The sequence below is a fragment of the Melanerpes formicivorus genome, unplaced genomic scaffold, assembly GCF_026170545.1.
Source record: "Melanerpes formicivorus ecotype bairdi unplaced genomic scaffold, bMelFor1.0.p_v2 SCAF_80, whole genome shotgun sequence".
Classification (NCBI taxonomy): Eukaryota; Metazoa; Chordata; class Aves; order Piciformes; family Picidae; genus Melanerpes; species Melanerpes formicivorus.
In genome coordinates, this window is record NW_027142432.1 from 3,110,361 (window position 1) to 3,130,587 (window position 20,227).

At 52.7% G+C, this 20,227-nt stretch overlaps 1 protein-coding gene across 1 annotated transcript in view; it reads right to left on the reverse strand.

Moving 5' to 3' along the window:
* LOC137454451 (zinc finger protein 721-like) overlaps positions 1–19,852 on the reverse strand; it is a 144,583-nt gene extending 124,731 nt beyond the window's left edge. Inside the window, 1 exon segment of the mRNA XM_068164489.1 lies at positions 18,754–19,852. Within this exon segment, the coding sequence (XP_068020590.1) occupies positions 18,754–19,852 (1,099 nt within the window).
* Positions 19,853–20,227: the final 375 nt, after the last annotated feature.

Below are 20,227 nucleotides of genomic sequence, written 5' to 3' on the forward strand. Positions count from 1 at the left end.
TATTTTTAATCTAGTCTTTGCAGTCTGATCAGGATTCGCTTCTGTTGCTACTGATGTAGCAGCAGCAGACTGTTTTTGTGCAAAAAAACAGTAATAAGAGAGCCATGATTCATGTAGAAGGAGGGATAGTGGGCAATTGAAATTGTGATGATGATGCTGAAGGAGCGGCAGACAGTGTGCAGGGAGAGAGGAAGAGGGCCAGAGGGTGCAGAGCCTTCCGGATCTCCCTTTTTCATCTCAGTTAGAAACAAATGCCGCAGCAGCTGAATCGAGAGTAGGCTGCTCTGCTTGTATAGATTGCAGTGTATGTGATGGTGTGCCACATGGTGCTATCGTGAAAAGTAGTGAAAAGCTTCTTTTTAAGTATTTAAGTACCTCATCCCACAGCTGGGCTGCAATTTTGTCCCATGCTCCGGAAGTGAAAGCTTCAGTTGCTGTGGGGATAAAATCATGATCCCGGGCCCAGGCTAACAGCCCTTTTAAAATCCCAGAATTGTAAGCAGTACCTCTCATGGAGAGGATAGTTTGGAGGGCGTTTAGCACAGCCTCTTCTGTTTTGTGGAGTGCTTCCCCTGTGCCCTCCCTGGCCGATCACCGGACCCTGGTGAGATTCGCTTCCTTTTCTGAGCGCGTGCTGCTTATTTTGTCAGCACTGGGGCAGTGCTGGTTTGACTGGCTTTCCATACCACATGGAGCGAACCTTTTACGCTGAGTCGAGCAGCATCGTAGTCCGATGATCCCATCAAGAGTTTGGGCACCAGATGTCGGCGACAGAGAATGGAGTCAATACAGATGACCAATATGATCGAGTACTGTTCCTTTATTGTTCCAGTATTGTAGGACTATAGTGCGAGCATAGAGAGTATAGCACAGTAAAGTAAAGCAAAGAAGAAGGAAAAGTGTCTATCAAGGGAACATCTACAACCTGTATAAACTCAGACAGCATTGTTGACATAGCTTCATTGGTTCACACGAGTGACCACACATCGCACTATTATAGATTATTGGTCCAACAACTAATGATATGTGAGGTGGTTGATGCAGGTGCACATCCTGCTGTCCCAAGATAACTTTCTGTGTTTATAGCTACCAGTGTCCTGTTTTAGTTACATGCTGCAGGCACAGCAGTATGTTGCTACACTGCTAGCTGGCTCTGCACTTATGCTGAGCATGGCCTACCACCATGTCAACCTCCAGGCCTACACTGCCAGATTGCTCACACTGTTCATCACTGGCATTGCCACAGTAAGTCAATGATCTCCACCTCTAAAAACAGTGACCCTAAAGCCAGAGCCTTGGAGCTCTCCTGGATCACAGCAGCTGTGTCCAGCATCTCCCCCACTCAGACATCTCTCAGGGACAACCTGCACCAAGGGCCAGCACCAAGTCAGACTTCTCCAGGCTCAGTTCTTGCCTAACAGTACCAAAGCTTTGTGAGTGTTTGCCCTGAGCTCCAGCAGAAGGAAACTGAACTCCAGGGCACCCTCTTCCAGCCTCCTATCCACCACTCTGTGTCTTTGGACAGACACCTTTGCTATCACCAGGGACAAGGTATCCATCCTGCACTGAACCCATCCAGCTCTGTCCCTCTGTCTGTGTGTTTTGTGCTTCTCTCCAGGCACAGCCATAGAAATAGATTTGAATTCAGGATCCTTTGCAGTCACTCAGGGTCAGCCTTGTCCTTATCCACTCTGTCATTCAGAGGCTCTTGGATCAGAATACATTCTGCTGAATCACCTTGTAAGCCTCAGGTGGGCAGTGACAGCAATGGTGAGGTTGGGGAGGGTGAGGAGCAAAGTTGTCCATTCAATGTCAGACTGAAGGACAGATGTTCCTGCAAGTGCAGATGTCCTGCTGAGACAGCCTGGGTCAGTGTCACTTGGGGAATTATCATCTCTGAGCTAATCTTTGGCATAAAAAAATTGAGCTTTGTGAGGTGCACTTTGAAATCCTGAAGAGGATTGCAGAGACACAAACATCTCCTTAGGGCACTTGGGACTCATTGCAGGAACTTCAGGTACTGAGAGAAGACTGAAGAAACTTCTTCAGAAGTCAGAAGGAAAACACAAAGTACCTTGAAGCACTGATTGGCCCCACTGAGGGGCATTACCAACAAAGCCTTCCAAAGGGCTCCTTAGAGCAGCTCAGTGGAGGCCATGATTGCAGCAGACAAAGGCAAAGTGCAGGAGAGCAAACTCTGGGTTTGGTTTATGGAGCAGAAAGGCCAAACCCTGACCACAGTGCCTGGGCAGGCAGATCCTGTCCCTCATGTATGGGTCAGGGCTCCTCAGGTGCTGTGGGTGTGGGGTTTGTGATGCTGAGAGAAGGACAAGGGGATGGCAGTCCCCAGCCTTCCTGGAGGTGTTTAAGGAAGCACTGAGGACCCTCTGGTGCCTTAGGAAGCCTCCTCACAGCCCTTGGTGGTGGATGACTGCCATAGCCAAGAAGGCAAAGCCTTGGGTTCTCCTGATGACTTCCAGCCTTGCCAGTGCCCATTGCCATCCCCACCACAGGTTGTCCTACACTGTCCCCCACACGGGGTTTGGTTTCTGCAGCAGAAAGGCCAAGCCTTGACCTCAGAGCCTGGGCAGTCAGATGCAGAGAGGATCAAGCTAAAGTTTCATCTTCCTGGCCCTGGTGGCAAAGGCAATGGCCATAGACAGGAGGAGAAAGACCTCAGCCCTTTGAGCTTTCATCCTTGCAGGTGGTGCTACACTGCCCCATGCCTGCAGCTCTTTCCCCTCATGCTCTTGACACCCATCTTGCTTTCCTGGCAGCTCTCACCATGACATTTCTGTACCCTCCCTGCTCTGTCTGTGCTCTCCATGGCCATTTCTTGAAACACAGAGCCAGGGCCTCTTGGATCACAAGGATCCCCTCTGAGTGACTTTTCTTTATCCTCACCTCCTGTACGCTCTCAGGAGCAAGAGAAGATCTGCCTGGCCTCAAACCAGGACACCTCCACACTAAACCCTAATATTTGCACTCTATGGAAGTTTCCTTCCCTTCCCACAACCACCAGAAGCTGCATCATCCCCAGATTTTGAGCAAGTGCACACTACATCTGTAGTGCCCTGAGCTTGGACTTCACCAGGTTACAGAAACCCCAGTCCCTCAGGCTCTCCACCCCAATCCTTCCAGCTATACTCTGAAGCCTCTCATGCTCTTCAAGTCCATCAGAGCAGAAGTCCCAAAGCCAGACACTAAGAATCCAGATGTGGCCACAGCAGTGCTGAGTGCATGGGAGGACAATTCGTCTGTCTGGGTGGCCACAATCCTCCTACCACAGCCCAGCTGCACTTGGCCTTCTTCACTCTGCTCAGCCTCTGCTCCATCCCAGGCCATTGGCAATGGTCCCTGCCAGAGGCCTTTCTGCCTGGGGACAGAGCAGAATCTTCAGCTCCAAAGAAACAACTAAGGCCCCTCCCTGCTGCTGCCTCTCAGCTTGGCAGACACAAGGGATGGCACAGTCCCCAGCCCAGCCCTGGGCCTGCTGCTGTGCAGAAGAACCTGAAGCACAGCTAAGCTGCTCATGGCATTGCCACTCTTCTCCTCCCGGTGCCCATGAGATGCTCAGCCACAGCTCAACTCCTGCTCCTCTCCTGATACTGCTCTGGGAGCTCCCAGCCCCTGCCTTGTGCCAAGCGGAGTCACTCAAGGGTAGGAGGGGATATAAAAGAGGGGTCAGAGCACGGGAAGGAGGTTTGGGGATGAAGTGTCCAAGGGAAGGCTGCAGGCTCAGAGATGCCTTTGAGGGCTGGGCTCAGGCCAGGACTGAGGTGTGGTTCTGGTGTCCTGATGAGGCCAGTCTGAACTGGGAGGGCTTCAATCACAGAATCACAGAATATGAGGGGTTGGAAAGGACTTCCAGAGATCCTCCAGTCCAAGCCCACTGCCAGAGCAGGATCACCCAAGGTTGGTCACGCAGGAATACATCCAGACAGGTTGGAAAACCTCCAGACAAGGAGACTCCACAACCTCTCTGGCAGCCTGCTCCAGGGCTCCAGCACCCTCACAACACAGGAGAGTCTCTCCATGCTGAGGTGTAACCGCCTGTGTTCCATCTTGCACCCATTGCTCCTTGTCCTGTCACTGGGCACCACTGCCAAGAGCCTGGCACCTTCATCTGACACCTCCTTCTGATATTGATAGCCACTGATCAGATCCCCTCTCAGGCTTCTCCCCTCCAGACTAAACAGCCCCAGGGCTCTCAGTCCTTCACAGAATCACAGAAACATTCAGGTTGAGGAAGACCCTCAAGATCCCCAAGTCCAGGCAATAACACTACTCTACAAGGGTCACCCCTAAGACATGTCCCCAAGCACCACATCCAAACCGCCTTGAGACACCTCCAGGGTTGATGACTCCACCACCTCCCTGGGCTGCACATTCCAGACCCTGACCACTATTGTTGGGAACATTTTTTTCCTACTATCCAGTCTAAACTTTCCGAGTCTTAGTTTGAGGCTATTCCCTCTTGTTCTGTCACTAATGACCTGTGAGAAGAGACCAGCAGCAGCCTCTCCACAACCTCCTTTCAGATAGTTGTAGAGAGCCATGAGGTCTCCCCTCAGCCTCCTCTTCTCCAAACTAACCATCCCCAGCTCCTTCCGTTGCTCTTCATCACATTTATTCTTCAGGCCCTTCCCCAGCTCCTTGCCCTCCTCTGCCCTGGCTCCAGCACCTCCACATCTCTCTTGGATGGAGGTGCCCAAAACTGGACACAGCACTCGAGGTGTGGCCTCACCAGAGCTGAGTACCAGGGGGCAGTCACCTCCCTGCTCCTGCTGGACACAGCATTTCTGATCCCAGCTAGGATGCCTTTGGCTTACTTGGCAACCTGGGCACACTGCTGGCTCCTATTCAGCTGCTTGTCCATCAGAACCCCCAGGTCCCTTTCTGCCAGCAGCTTTCCAGCCACACTGCCTCTGTAGCATTGCTTGGGGTTGTTGTGACTCAGGTGCAGGACCTGGCACTTGGCCTTCTTGAAGCTCCTCCTGGGAACGTTGGCCATGGATCCAATCTATCCAAGTCCCTCTGCAGAGCCTCCCTACCCTCATGCAGATCAACACTGCCACCTAACTTGGTGCCATCTGCTGACTCACTGCTGACTCACTCTGTGTCTTCACCAAGGTCATCAATAAAGATGTTAAACAGAAGTGGTCCCAACACTGAGCCCTGAGGAACAACATCTGTGACCTGCCACTAGCTGGATTGGACTCCACTGAGCACCACTCTTTGGGCCCTTTCACCCAGCCAGGGCTGTATCCAGCAGAGCATTGCTTATCTAAGCCAGGGATGGGTCCTGGGCTGTCCTGGGATGGAATCAGGGTTCCAGGAGATGCACTTTGTACTGGGATGAGACTCAGACTGTGCTGGGAGATGGCAATGGGATCCCATTTGTACCAGGATCAGGCCACAGCTGCACTGGGATCAGGATATCCACTTTGTACTGTACTGGGTGAGATGGCAAAGAGATACAGTTTGTCCTGGGATAAGACCACATCTGAGCTGGGAGGGGTTCAGGACATGCAGTTTGTACTGAGATGTGACAAGGTCTGTACAGGAAGGTGATGAATGGATCCCAAATTGTACTCTGTGGGGACCAGACTGTACTGGAATGAGATCCAGGCTGTACTGGGAGTGCATAAGGGGATCAAGTTTTCATTGAGACAAGGCCTAATGTGTAGCAGGATGGATTAAAGGGATACTGTTCAGACTGGGACAAGGCCCAGGCTGTACTGGGAGGGCATGAGGGTGTGCAGTTTGTACTGGGATGGGTGCAGTCAGTACTGTGAAAGGAGCCAGGGGACAGATTCTGTACAGGGATGGGACCCAGGTTGCAGTGCTACAGGACAGTATGATCCAGTTTGTACTGGGATGAGGTCACATCTGTACTGGGAGGGGTTACAGGAACCATGTTTGGACTGACTCTATACTGGAATGGGGTCAGGGTATCCACTTTGGACTCTGAGGAGGTGCAGTCTGTAATGGAAGGGGGTTGGGGTATGAAGGCATGAGGAGACCTCCTGTTCTGATGGCAGGGCTGCTCTGGAGCACAGCTCTGTAAAACAAGCAGCCCTGGCCTGTCCCTGCCTGCAGTCCCAGCACTGCCACACAGCAGCACAGTGCCCAAGCTGCCAGAGCACTCAGGCCTTGCCCCAGCACAGAGGCTCAGCAGGAGAGGGTGGAAGGGAAGGAAGAACAGCTGAAGACAGCTCAAGCTCTGGGGCTGCCTGGCACTGCTGCTGTGCTGGGACTCTGCCCCTCCACCTCTGCACACAGGCACTGCCCTGCAGCTCCACAGAAGAACTCAAGGAACAAACTCAGAGAAACAACTCCCTGCAGGGTCCTTTATTGTGTTGAACACAGAGGGAGCACAGCTCCTCATGTCTGCAGCCTCTGGGTCACACCAGACAGGACAACACTGAACCAGAAATGGTCTGAAGACAGACATTTGTGTGGGTACAGCATTGTCATAATGGGAACAGCCCCGGGGGCAGCCAGAACTCGAGCAACCAGGCTGGGCCAGCACTGAGCGACATCAGAACTGCTCTGCAGGAGAAGACAAAGAGTTTATTGCTTCTGAAAACATCCCGTGATAAATTGGCTCAGGGCAGCCTTGAGCTCCTGGTTCCTCAGGCTGTAGATGAGAGGATTCATTGCTGGAGGCACCACTGAGTACAGAACTGACACCCCCAGGTCCAGGGATGGGGAGGAGATGGAGGGAGGCTTCAAGTAGGCAAAGAAGGCAGTGCTGATAAACAGGGAGACCACAGCCAGGTGAGGGAGGCAGGTGGCAAAGGCTTTGTGGCGTCCCTGCTGAGAGGGGATCCTCAGCACTGCCCTGCAGATCTGCACATAGGACACCACAATGAACACAAAACAGACAGAGAATAAACAGGCACTGGCCGCAGTAAGCCAAAGTTCCCTGAGGTAGGATGTGGAGCAGGAGAGCTTGAGGATCGGGGGGATTTCACAGAAGAACTGGTCCACAGCAATGCCCTGGCAGAGGGGCAGGGAAAATGTATTGGCTGTGTGCAGCAGAGAATACAGAATCCCACAGGCCCAGACAGCTGCTGCCATGTGGACACAAACTCTGTTGCCCAGGAGGGTCTCATAGTGCAGGGGTCTGCAGATGGCAACATAGCGATCGTAGGACATGGTGGTGAGCAGAAAATACTCTGCATTAATTAGGAGCATGAAAAAGAAGACCTGGAGAACACATCCTGCATAGGAGATGTCCCTGGTGTCCTTCAGAGAATTGGCCATGGACTTGGGCACAGTGGTGGAGATGGCACCCAGGTCAAAGAGGGCAAGGTTGAGGAGGAAGAAGTACATGGGGGTGTGGAGGTGGTGGTTCCAGGCTATGGTGGTGATGATGAGGCCATTGCCCAGCAGGGCAGCCAGGTAGATGGCCAGGAAGAGGCAGAAGTGCAGGAGCTGCAGCTGCCTTGTGCCTGAGAATGGCAGGAGGAGGAAGTGGGTGATGGAGCTGCTGTTGGCCATCTGCTGCCTCTGGCCATGGAGACCTGTGCAAGGAGGGAAAGGCAGTGACAAGTTAGGGCACATTTCTGTCAGCCTCCCTCCCTGAGCTGCATGAAGAGTGGATCAGCTCAGTACCAACACTACCAACCCATGTCAGAGTTCATCACAGCTTCAAATGCAGCAGGGAGACAGAATTTTGCCGTGAAAATTTCCTCTCAGTTAGAAGCAAATGAAGCTGCATTGACAAGCAAGAGCTACACTCAACAATGGAATGCAATGAACAGGTACAAAACATACAGGAGTGACAATATTAGACAGGTATTTACAATTAGCAAATGACATGAAATCCCCCTGGCCAGAGACCAGGGAAGCTGTTCCACTGCCCCTACCCTCTAACCTCCTGTTCCAATAGAGAAAGGAGGAGTGGAGAGAGAAAAAAAGCAGTGGGTTAGACTTAGCCAAGGCCAGCCAAAGCAGGGGATGTCTCCTGAGTGAAGCAAAACAGCTGAGATCAGAAGAGAGAGAGAATTGTTATGGTACAACTATATTTAAAAGACAGAGTCTAAAACCACCACACCCATGGAGAGGTGGAGAAACAGGGAGCAGGCCTGCAGTGCTGCAGAGACTGTGAAGGGAAGAGAGAAAGGCAGAGGGGCTGGGAGTGAAGCCTTCTCCTTACCCAGCTCTGCTCACTGCTGCTCATAGGATGGAACTGAAGGGCTTTGGTCCTCCTTCTGTGTGCACACTCCAGGAGCCTTCAGCTGAGCATCAGCTGCTGAGATGGAGATGCCTCCAGGAGCTACAGCTGCAGTGTCCTGCACCCACAGCCTCACTGTGTCAGTGACTGCAGTGACGTCTCCTCCAGTGAGCTCTCAGCATCCTCCCAGTCCTGGCCACCTTGAAGCTCTCTCTGCCTTCCTCATCTCCCTGAGATCCTCTGGCAGTGTCCTCAGCCCTGCTGTGCTGTGCAGAGGAGCAGCTCCATGCCAGAGCTGTCTCCTGCAGCACTGCCTGCTTGACAGCAGCTTCCTCCAGACCAGGAGCCTGGCCCAGCTCAGCAGCAGTGGACCAGCCCAAGGCATTTAAAGGAGCCCTCTGCTAGGTTTGCTGCTGAGTCCATGAACCTCAGAGACTGAGAAGCTGATGAAACCTCTCCAGAAGCCAAAGTCAGATACAAACTCTGAAGTTTCTTCTACTTTTAATGGGTCCCAGTGAAGCATACTGGGAAAGGGTCCCCAGGGTCTGGTTAGAGCAGAAGGAGACAGTGGATGCAAGGGAAGCTTCACTGGAGGCACTGAAGCATCTCCAGGCTCTGGTGAGAGCAGTGAACTGAGGCAGTGCTGACAGGTCAGGACAAGCAGCTAAAGGTGGCTCTGCTGCTGAGAAAACCTGGAGGGGTTTCATTGATCCAAAGGGCCAAGCCCTGACCCCAAGCCCCTGGAAAGGCAGATCCTGTCCCTCAACTATGGCTCTGGTTCTGGTGGGGGCAGTGGGGAGTGAGGTTGAGCAGTGACCAAGGTAGGACCTTGTCAGGTTTTGCTGTGGTTTGCTTGCAAAGAGACAACTCCTGCTGAAAAGGAATGAAATGTACCTTTAAAAATACTTTTTATCAGATGCTTTGTGCAATAAAAACCTCTCCAATTAGCTGCAGAAACCTTGGCAATAATTAGAGGTTCAGCAGTATTTAATGAGCCCCATGGAGTATTTGGGACTGATGACATCATCCTTAGGTACTGCCAGGAGACTCTGCCAAGGTACTGCCAAGAAGCCTCTCAAGAAGTCCAAGTCAGAAGAAAACTCCAAAGTACCTTGAAGCACTGATTGGCCTCACTGAGGCTTGTTACTGACAAAGGCTCCCCAGGGACTCGTTAGAGCAGCTTGTTAGAGGCCAGGATTGCAGGGAGACAAAAGCAAAGAACAGGGCAGAAAAACTTGCCTTTGGTCTAGGAAGCAGAAAGGCCAAGCCCTGACCACTGCCCTTGGAATAGAAGAACCTCACAGCCTCAAAGCCAAGTTTCTCCTCACAGGCCTTGGTGGCAGAGGCAAGTGCCAGAGCCAAAGGGACAAAGACCTTGGTCCTGTTGAGACTCTCAGCCTTGCCAGAGCCCTTGGCCATGCCTACTGCAGCCTCTCCTACACTGTCCCATGCCTGCAGCTCTTTCCCTTCAGGCTGCTGACACCAATCTTGCTTCCCCATCCAGCTCTCCCCCTGCCATTTCCATCCCTTCCTTGATCTGTCTCAGCTCTCTCTGCCATTTCCTGAAACCTCTGGATGGCCTCATGCATAGCAGCTCTGCACTTTCAGGGACATTTCTCTGGCCACATCTCCACTCTGAACCTTCCAAGCTGCACTTTGTGGAGGTTTTGGTCTCTCTCCACTCCCCAGAAGAGCTCCATCCTCTCTGAAACCACCCTTCAGCCATGTGCACACTGGGCTGGCAGTGCCCTGAGCCTCCATTCAGCAGGCTGAAGCAGCCCAGGTCCCTCAGCCTCTCCACAGAGATGTCAACCTCCATCCTGGCAGATCTCCTCTGCACTCTCTGCAGTTCCTCCCTTCTCCATCAGGCTGCAGAACTTCACACCAAGACACCAAGCATCCAGATGTGGCCACAGCAGAGCTGACTTTGGGGGCAGGACAACTTCTGTGTCTGGGTGGCCCTACTCCTCCAGCCCAGCCTAGCTGCAGTTGTCCTTCTTCCCTGTGTGCAGGGTTTGTTCCATCCCAGGGCATTTGGAATGGTTCCTGCCAGACCCTATGGTGCATTTCTGACTAGGGATGGGACACACTAGAAACCCCAGCTCCAAACAACAGGCAGAAAGTTTGTACTGGGATGGGGCCCAGTCTGTCAGGGAGTGGGTAAGGGGATATAGGTTGTAGTGGGAGGAGACACAGATGACTGGTTGGAGGGCTTCAGGTGGTGTAGCCTTTAATGAGAGTGTCCTGGGAAGGAGTCCTGTTATGGTTGTTATTGATATTTAATAATTGGCTACATCAGGGTAAGTTTAAGCTTGAGGTGAGGAGAAAGTTCTTGCCAGAAAGAGGAATTGGCCACTGGAATGTGCTGCCCAGGGAGGTGCTGGGGTCACCATCCCTGGAGGTGTTTAGAAAAAGATTGGATGTGGCACTTGGAGCCATGGTTTAAGTGCCAGGGGGTGTTGGGTGGTAGGTTGGACTTGATGATCTCTGAGGTCTTTTCCAACCTGGGTGATTCTCTGTTTCTGTGATTAGAAGGTGAAGGGAAAAGTCTGAACACAGCTGGTGACCAAACCAATGTCTGGTGACAAACCCAAGAGATTCCAAAACATGTAGTGTAAGGTGAGGAGAACATCTCCTGCCCAGCTGATGGAATGAGAAACTCAGGAGTCTCCCAAAAGCAACAGAAAGAAGGGAAAAGAACCTCAGGAAAGTCTTGCTCAGTATTGCTCTATGAAATGCAGACAGGCCTTAGGCCTGGTCCTTGAAATGGGAGCTTAGGAGAAGACAGAGGCTTAGGGCCTGCTCTTGAAGGTGACCTTTGCCCCAGCTCTTCCCAGGGAGGTCCTTGCTGTCCCCTCTTCTGCTCCCTCAAGCAGACCAGCACTCACACATGCCCTGCACTCTAACAGCCATGCAAACAAAGGTGAACAAGCTCAGGGTTATTGCTCCAACCAACTTCTTGAGACTGAAGCCCAAGGCAGGAATCCACAACCATAGCCAGGCCCAGAGCTCTGAGAAGCCCCAGGTGGTGTCTTCCTTTTGCACTTCATGCAGAATCTGCTTGCTTCCCATATCTCACTGATCATAGAATGGGCTGGGCTGGAAGGGATCTCCAAAGGTTATCTTGTCCAACCTTCCCAGGGACAGCCTCAACTACATCAGGTTGCCCAGAGCCCTGTCAAGCCTCTCCTTCAATATCTCCCATAGGACCCCAACCGCCTCCCTGGGCAACCTGTTCCAGTGTTCCACTACCCTCATGGTTCAGAACTTGTGCTGGCTCCTACTTCCTGCACAATCCTGCTTTGTTCCCATCTCTCACCCATGTCTATGGATGTCCTTCCTCTCTGATCCATGGAAACACAACAACTTGTGTTCAGTGCTGTGCCCACTCCTCCTTCTGAGGCAAAGACCATGCCTGGAGCCATTCCCTCCTGAGCAGCTATTTCTGCAACCTGTTTCACTCCTCCCTGGGAAGCTGATCCTGCACCTGCAGTCCTATTCCAGAGGACTGGGAGAGCAGAGATCTTCACCATGGCCTTTTCTGCTTCACTTTCTCCTGAGCAAGGCAGAAAGCATCAGGCCAAGCTGTGCCAAGCAGAGGCCCTTTCCTTTGCAGCATTGTTTCATTTGTGCCATTTCACATCTCCTTGGACCCAACTTTGAGCCTCTCACTGATCAGCCACAGTTGTATTTGGGAGCACTGCCCCAGGGTCACAGATTCCTGACCAGCTGAGGGGTAATCTTTTCCTGCCTTTACTGCCACATCTCCAATACTTTCCCTTTCCTCCTGGTGCTGTCCACCCTGTGTGTTTGTTCCTCATTATGGGATGGTGACAGCCTGGATGGATGCACAGCCTGAGTGTTATTCCCTCAGAGGTGCCTTGGCTTCAGGCAGTCAATGTTTGCTGATCAGTTAGGTTGCATCTCTGGACACATTTGGAATGTCTCTTCTTTGGATCAGGAGCCTCTTCCATCCCCATCCTGTGCTTCTAGTTCTGGATTATCCTTCAGGGAAGTGTTCATCCACAAGCTCAACAGGAGCCACCAGTGGGCACTTGCAGCCCAGAGAGCCAATTGTATCCTGGGCTGCAGCAAGAGAAATGTGGTCAGCAGTGCCAGGGAGTTGATTCTCCCACTCTGCTCCACCCTGGTGAGACCCCACCTGGAACTCTGTGTCCAGTTCTGGAGCATCTATTACAAGAAGGACCTGGAGGTACTGGAAGGTGTCCAGAGAAGGGCACTGAGGATGAGCAGAGGGCTGGAGCTGCTCTGCTATGAGGACAGACTGAGGGAGTTGGGACTGTTCAGTCTAGAGAAGAGAAGGCTCCAAGGAGTCCTTCTTGTGGCCTTCCAGTATCTGAAGGAGGTTACAAGAAAGCTGGGGAGGGACTTTTGAGAATGTTGGGTAGGGATAGGACTAGGGGGAAATGGAGCAAAACTTGAAGTGGGGAGATTCAGATTGGATGTTAGGAAGAAGTTCTTCCCCATGAGGTTGGAGAGACACTGGCACAGGTTGCCCAGGGAGGTGGTAGAAGTCTCATCCCTGGAAGATTTTAAGCCCAGTCTGGATGTGGCTCTGAGCAACCTGCTCTAGTGTGAGGTGTCCCTGCCCATGGCAGGGGGCTTGGAGCTGGATGATCCTTGAGGTCCCTTCCAACCCTGACAATTCTGTGATTCTCAGTATGTCCAAGAGGTATTATCAGGTATTGGAATTCCAGTGAATGCCCTCCGCCCTCAGCCCTTCCTTAGGGTTCTCAGGGCAGTTAGTGCACCCCCAGCAGTTGCTCTCATCAGCTCTCTGTGTTGTGCTGTGTCCATCCAGAATGGACATTTGCTACCAAGGGCTTTCTTTCTAGATTCAGGTGACGAGATTTTCAGTTCCCTTTCTCCTTCTCTTCAGTCTGGTGTTCCTTCTCCTGCACTAGTGCCTGCTGGGACAGGATCCATGTGATTAAGAGGAACCCAGTGGCAATTTCTGGGGAGACTCAGATTCACTGGAGGTGATCTGCACCACACAATGTCCAGAGCAATGTGAACCCTACAGCACTCAAGGGAACAAATAATTAGAGAGCAGCCCCATGGAGGACCTGGGAGTTCTGGTGGGCAGCAAGTTCTGCATGGGACAGCAATGTGCCCTGGTGGCCAAGAAGGCCAATGGGATGCTGGGGTGCATTTGGAAGAGTGTGGCCAGCAGATCCAGGGAGGTTCTCCTCCCCCTCTACTCTGCCCTGGGGAGGCCCCACCTGGAATATTGCATCCAGTTCTGGACTCCCTAGTTCAAGAGGGACAGGGACCTGCTGCAGAGGCTGTGAGGATGCTGAAGGGACTGCAGCACTGCCTGATGAGGAGAGGCTGAGAGGCCTGGGGCTGTTTGGTCTGGAGAGGAAAAGGCTGAGAGGGCATCTGATCAATGTCTATCAATATCTGAGGGCTGGGGATCAGGAAGCAAGAGGCAGGGACAGCCTCTGCTCACTTGTGCCCTGGGAGAGTACAAGGAGCAATGGATGGAAACTGCAACACAGGAAGTTCCACTTCAACAGAAGGAAGAATTTCTTTACCGTAAGGGTGACAGAGCCCTGGAACAGGCTGCCCAGAGAGGTTGTGGAGTCTCCTTCTCTGGAGACTTCCCAGCCCTGTCTGGATGTGTTCCTGTGAGACCTGCACTGGATTCTATGGTCCTGCTCTGGCAGAGGGACTCAGAGATCTCCAGAGGTCCCTCCCAACCCCTAATATCCTGTCACCTGTGACTCTGTGAATTGTCACAGGTCTCTGAATCCAAAGGAGATCCCAGCAGGAAATACCAAGGTTCCAGCTACAAATCCTGAAGTCTGAGCTTCATCTTCAAGGATCCTTCTGAAGTCACCTTCCACTGCCCCCTTGGGCTCTTCTGGGTTCTCAGCTAATGCATCCATGGGGCAAGTCCAGCTGCCTTCAAAGCAGTGTAAGTTGTTCACAGAAGCTGAGAGGCTCTTTCCATTTTGCTTGGAGAGGCTCCTGATTGTCATGGGTTGAGTTGACTCTGCTGCTGTTATCCAGACCATGCTGCAGCCATGCCAGCCTCAGAAATGAAAGTGCTGGCTGGAGCAAAGGATGATGGGGCTTCAAGTTCAGATTGCAGCATGGGAGGCTCCCTGTTCCAGTTGCTGCTTCTGGGTTCTGGGATTTTTTGGGTGTTGGCTGCTCTGCTGGGATGGCAGTGGGACAGGGAGAGGTAGGGGAGCAGCTCCCTGGTTTGGGCTTTTGCCTTGCTTGCTGCTGCTTGCTGCTGCTTTCCACTGTGCCTTTTCTGCACACAGGCTGAGGTCACTGTACTTTTGTATTCTGATGATCTGATTTGCTCAGGAAACTCTTCTCTCATTTGTTTCTGTATCAACACAAAGAGGTTTTGTGTGGTGTTCTTTTCCCCTCAGTTCTGTGTTGGGGGAGGCAGAGAGGTTAAGCTGCTGGGTCAGCTGGACCCACTACATTCCTTTTCTGATGCCCAACATGGGGCAGGAAAGCAGCTGCCTTAATGAGGGCAGATTTTGGCAGGACTGAGGTAACAAAAAGAGAGGAGAAGAGGATTCAGTTAAGGCTTGAGGCTTGTCAGCAGAGTTTGACTGAAGTTTTCTTCCCTGTGGTGTGTTCACATTGTTGATGGATTTGCTTTCAGGGGGCTAATGAGCTGCAGTCCTGTTTGTGCTGCTGCTGGTGCTGTTAGCTTAGGGCAATGGCTCAGAGCTGTGCTGTCCACTGCTGGGCATCTTGCTCTGGTTTCATCCAGAGCAATACAGAACACTCCCAAGGAAACCACTGTGAGATCTGCCCAGATGCTGGATACTGAGGAGTGGCAGGGGGTGGGAGAGGGAAGGGGCAAATTCTTAGACTGGTGGCCACCTCTGGTGCTTTGGAATTTCAGCCCTGAGCAAGTGCAAAATCCTCTCCAGCTGGGGAAAGGTTTGGGAAAAGTCTGTTGTCAGCCTGGGAGTTCCTGAGAGACAGAAATCACTGCAGTGAGCTTGGGCCTGGCCCATGCTTCTCGAGCCCTTCTTATCTCTGTGCAGAGGGCTCAGGGGCAAGAGAAGGTCTCTGGTCCTACAGACAGTGCCACAGGCATGGCAGCTGTGTCAGAGAAGCAGCCTGTGCCAGGATCAGCTGCCCCTCATAGTGAATGGTGCTTATGACCAGGATTGTGCCCCAAATATTACCAGAACATGCTTCTGTGTGTGTGACTCAAGCCCCCTTTGTCCCCCCTCTCTTCTGCAGTCAGTGGGTGTGGACCTTGGCACCACTGAGTCCAGGACAACAATCTGCCTGGGCATGTTTCCACCCCTATGGCAAACAAGGCCCAGGCTACATGTTTGTTTACCCTGTTTCCAGCGTGTGCTTATGGTTATTTGGCAAAGTATCAGTTGATTGGTTAATTATTGTGTTAGCAGTGGGTGCTGACTGGAGCAGTATTCTTTGGGGCAAATGGTAAATAGGAGTTGTTTGGTAAACAAGTGCCCCCCACGCTGGTGTCCGTGCCTATGCCTGCGTGCGTCTCTGTGCCGCTACGGTCCGCCTCGCCCGGGACTTGAAGCAGCTCCAGAAGGCCTCGCTGCACATTGCCACTGTTGCCCGGCTGGGGGCAGTGCCGTGCAGCGTGGGGTCAACTGCCGCATGAGCCATCGCCACGGGAGGAAACCATGGCAGCCCCTGTGCACCACCGGTCCTGAAGCGCTACAGCCCCCAGAGCGGGGAACCTTTGCCAGGTGCTGCGCTTCGTGGAGCCAGCGGCAAAAGCCTCTGAAGCTTCCCCTGGGAGGCTCCAGGACCTTTGTGCTCTGGGAGAAGCAGCAACCCTGCGGCACAGCCACGCGGTTGGCGCCGTTCTCTAGTTCCTCATGAGGGCACAGCCGTGCTGCGCTGTCAGGACTCTAAACACATCACCAAGGAAAGATTTCATGAGGTTCTCAGCTCGTGAGGAAGCCAAACCTTTGCTTTATAGAATTTGGGTTCAGGTAGTGCTGAAACTGTCCTGGGTTGAGGGTTTGCCGGTCACCGACCAACCCCTCCCCCACTGCTTTTCCAATCAGTTTCAACTCTAAATTCTATAACTCATTTGGTTCCTCTGAAGTGCCCAGGCACAAACGTTCTGCAGAGGTGGTTCCACCAACCCAATACTGCTACCTGTGAATAGAAACTAAGTCCCCTGCTGCATAGTTTGTATATCAATAGACTACCAATATATCTATTCATTGATATCCTTGCTGCTCATTCCCGAGGGCACATCTACAACACTCCTGTAGGGAAAAAGAAGCCTACAAGGAAAGCAGCTGATCCTGCAAAGGACCAGGAGGGATCAGGGTCCCCATGGGAACAAGAGAAAGAGCCTGGGCTGCTGGCTTGGTTCTTATCTCTGGCTTTGGAAGATGGCCGAGGACAAACAGTGGATGAAACAAGCAGCAGGCCCCAGCAAGGCAAAGGAAATCTCTGCTCCTCTGTCCAGGCCTGTGTCTCAGCTGTGAAGGAACTGTCCCAGGAGTTCCATCAGCTCCAGTAGAAGCTTTTATTCCCCACCTGTACAGTCCTGTGTTTCAGCCATGAGAAGCAGCTGCTCCCCTGTCCAAGGGAGAGAATCTGGGAGGCACACAGCACAGCACACCCTCTGCTTTACTTGTGTGACCATGGGGAGGACGTGACCAAGTGGAAGGGAAAACCCAATCCAGTCCTGGCTGCAGGAGTCTGTGACTTACAGGGGAATTGTCCCCCCAGAGATGCTGCCTCAGTGTCCACTGGGAAATGGCCGAAGAAGAGCAGGGAAGCTGAAATGGCTTCTGGTCCTCCTGAAGGACTCCCAAAGCATCTTCACGAGATGCAAGGGACCCAAGGCAAAGTTAGAGGGGCTCTGCCTCCAACCAGATGGAGGGGAGAGACAAATTGGTTTGTTGGATCACACAGAACCAATGGCCTGGCAAGTTGAACCCATGAGAGGATAAAGCTTTAGTAGATACAGGTGCCCAGAGTGCTCTGACACCATCAAACTATGAGGGGTGGAACCCATCTGTGTTTCTGGTGTGGCAGGAGGATCCCCACACCTGGATGTGTTGGAAGCTGAGTACTGGGATGCAAGCCACAATTTCCTTTCGCCTGGAGGCATGGAAGGAGTCACTGGACTCAGACTGCCCCAGAGCTGGAAACACAGCCCCAGCATTTGCAGCATTTGGACTGGGCATCGACTGATCCAGACTGTGCTGGAACAGAGTGGAGCTGCAGAGCACCTGCAGTGAACAGCTCTCTGGGTACTGCAAAGAAACCTCCTGTGGAGTGAGAATGGACAGTGCCTGAGGTGTGCTGCTGATTGCTGCTGGGCATGGTGCAGGTGGCACAGAATGAGGGCTTGGGAATATCAAAGGTTAAGCTGAAAGTTTGCTGCCATTACTCCACACCATCCTGCCTCATGCCACCTTCCCAGGGACAGTGCTGGCTGGAGCAAAGTACTACAGGGCTTGAAGTTCAGATTGCACTATGAGAGGCTTCCTGTTCTGGTTGCTGCTGTTGGGTTCTGGCTCTCAAATGCTGGCTCTTTGCTGAGGGGGAGGGCTGCAGGGGTTTAACTCCTGGCTGCTGCTGCTCACTGCTGTGCTTCTTTCTGCAAACAGCCTCAGGTCAGTGTGCATTATGGGATCTCCTTTCGATTCAACTCTTTTGATCTTATCTCAAGTCCTTATCTCAACCCAGAGGGGTTTTTGATTCGTGTGTGTTATTTTTCCCTCCCTTCTGTTTTGGGGAGGAACAGGCAGCTTAACATCTTCTTAGCCCTTCAACCTGTTCCAGCCCCAGAGTGGAAAGCCAACAGAAGCTTTCTGAGTTCTTCCAAAGATCTCCATCAGCTTCCCCCTACACCCTCCAAAGATCTCAAAAGTCAGTCCCAGGACCATCCAAATCCCAAACGCCTAAGATCACCTGAAAGCCCTTGAAGAATGCCTCTGAGATGCCCCTCAAGACTCCTCTGAGAAACTCATTTTCCCCTCCCTCAACTGGGCACACAGTTCTACCCCATCCCTTGGGAGCAAATGCCCCAAAATTCAGGCATTGAGGCAGGGATATCTGAAATAAAAGCAAACAGACAGGATTTGGGTAACTTTTGGGTTTTATTGAGACAATTGGTCAATGGACAGAGGATTTCTTCCCCCAGGGAGACACAAAGCATTGGGGAAGAACCAGACAGACCCTGGCAAAGCCCTGCCCAGCTCCACTGGGAGCTGGGAGCTCCAGCTGTGCCAACTCAGCACTGTAATTGTTCTCATTAGCAATAATTAGTGTTCAGAAGGGCAGGAAGTGTTTGTTGCTGCTGGTGTCCCCAGTCCCTGAGAAGTGCAAAGGAAAAAGGGATGATTTTGGTTCTGGAAAGGCCCTCTCAGAGGGGTCACGGTTACCCAACAGATTCTAGGTGGAGTTATGCCTCCCCTCCAGTGCAGGCTACTCTCTGGTGCGGGTGCAGCGGTGCTTGCTGAGGGAGCGCTTCTGGGTGGAGCTTTTACCGCAATCAGCACAAGTGAAAGACTTCTCACCGGTGTGGGTGTGGCGGTGGCGAGTGAGAATGCCCCTGTGGCTAAAGCTCTTCCCACAGGCATCACAGGTGAACGGTTTCTCACCAGTGTGGGTGCGGTGGTGAACAATGAGATGATCCCTGCGACTGAAGCTCTTGCCACAGTCAGCACAAGTAAAAACCTTCTCACCGGTGTGGGTGCGGCTGTGAGAAATGAGATGGTCTCTGCGGCTGAAGCTCCTCCCGCAGTCAGCACAGGTGTAAGGCTTCTCACTGGTGTGGGTGCGATGGTGGTGAATGAGAGTACTCCTATGTCTGAAGGCCTGGCCACACTCAGCACAGGTGAAAGCCTTCTCACCGGTGTGGGTGCGGCTGTGAGCAATGAGATGGCCCTGGCGGCTGAAGCTCCTCCCGCAGTCAGCACAGGTGTAAGGCATCTCACCAGTGTGGGTGTGGTTGTGGTGAATGAGAGTGTCCCTAAGGCTGAAGGCCTGGCCACACTCAGCACAGCTGAAAGACTTCTCGCCAGTGTGCACACGACGGTGCTCCGTGAGGTCTGCCTTCCAGGTGAAGCTCTTGCCGCAGTCGGTACACCTGTACGGCCTCTCACCACTGTGGATAAGTTGGTGCTGGATGAACAGAGTACTCGTGGTAAAGGCCTTGCCGCACTCAGCACAGGGGAAGAGATGCTCTCCAGTGTGGATACGGCGATGGATGGTGAGAGTGGAGCTCTGTTTGAAGCTCTTGCCGCAGTCCCTGCAGTTGAAGGCCTTCTCACTGGTGTGGGTGAGGTGGTATCGCCTAAGAGTAGAGAGCTGCCTGAACCGCTTGCCACAGCTGTCACAAGAGAAGGGCTTCTCTCCAGTGTTTGTGAGGTAGTGCCGGGTGAGATGGCCGCGCAGAGTGAAGCTCTGGCCTCAGTGAGCACAGGTGAAAGCTTTCTCTCCCGTGTGGGTGCGGCGGTGCTTGATGAGCTCAGAGTTCCAGCGGAACCTCTTGCCGCAGTCACCACAAACGAAGGGCCGGGTGCCAGGTTGTGGGCAGTGGTGTTTCACCAGCTCTGAGCTACCTGGGAAGTTCTGCCCACACTCAAGGCACTGATTCAGCTCTTTGGGTGACACTGAGGGACCTGCTCTGGCTTCATCCTCCTCCATACATTCCTCCCCCTCATCCTGGTCATCTTCATCATCATCATTATCCTCATCTTCATAGTTGTCATTCTCAGCATCATCCTCCGTCTTGTCCTCTTTTTCCTCCCCATCCTCCTCTACTTTGGGACTGCACATTGGCTTCTCCAACTTGATCTCTGGGTGCTGCTTCTCCTCCCAGCTCTTGTCTGGGTCCTTCTGTGAGGCCGTGCTGTGGCAGGAAGGGGTCACAGCTCTGTGTCGTAGTTTGGGCTGGGTGCACTCTCCTACAGGGGTGTTTCCTGTGTCCAGAAGTCCAGCCCAGTGGGTGGACACAGGGAATTAGGTTATTTCCTACCATGATCCCTTGCACCACTATAAGTTTTGCGGCGGGGTCTGGCA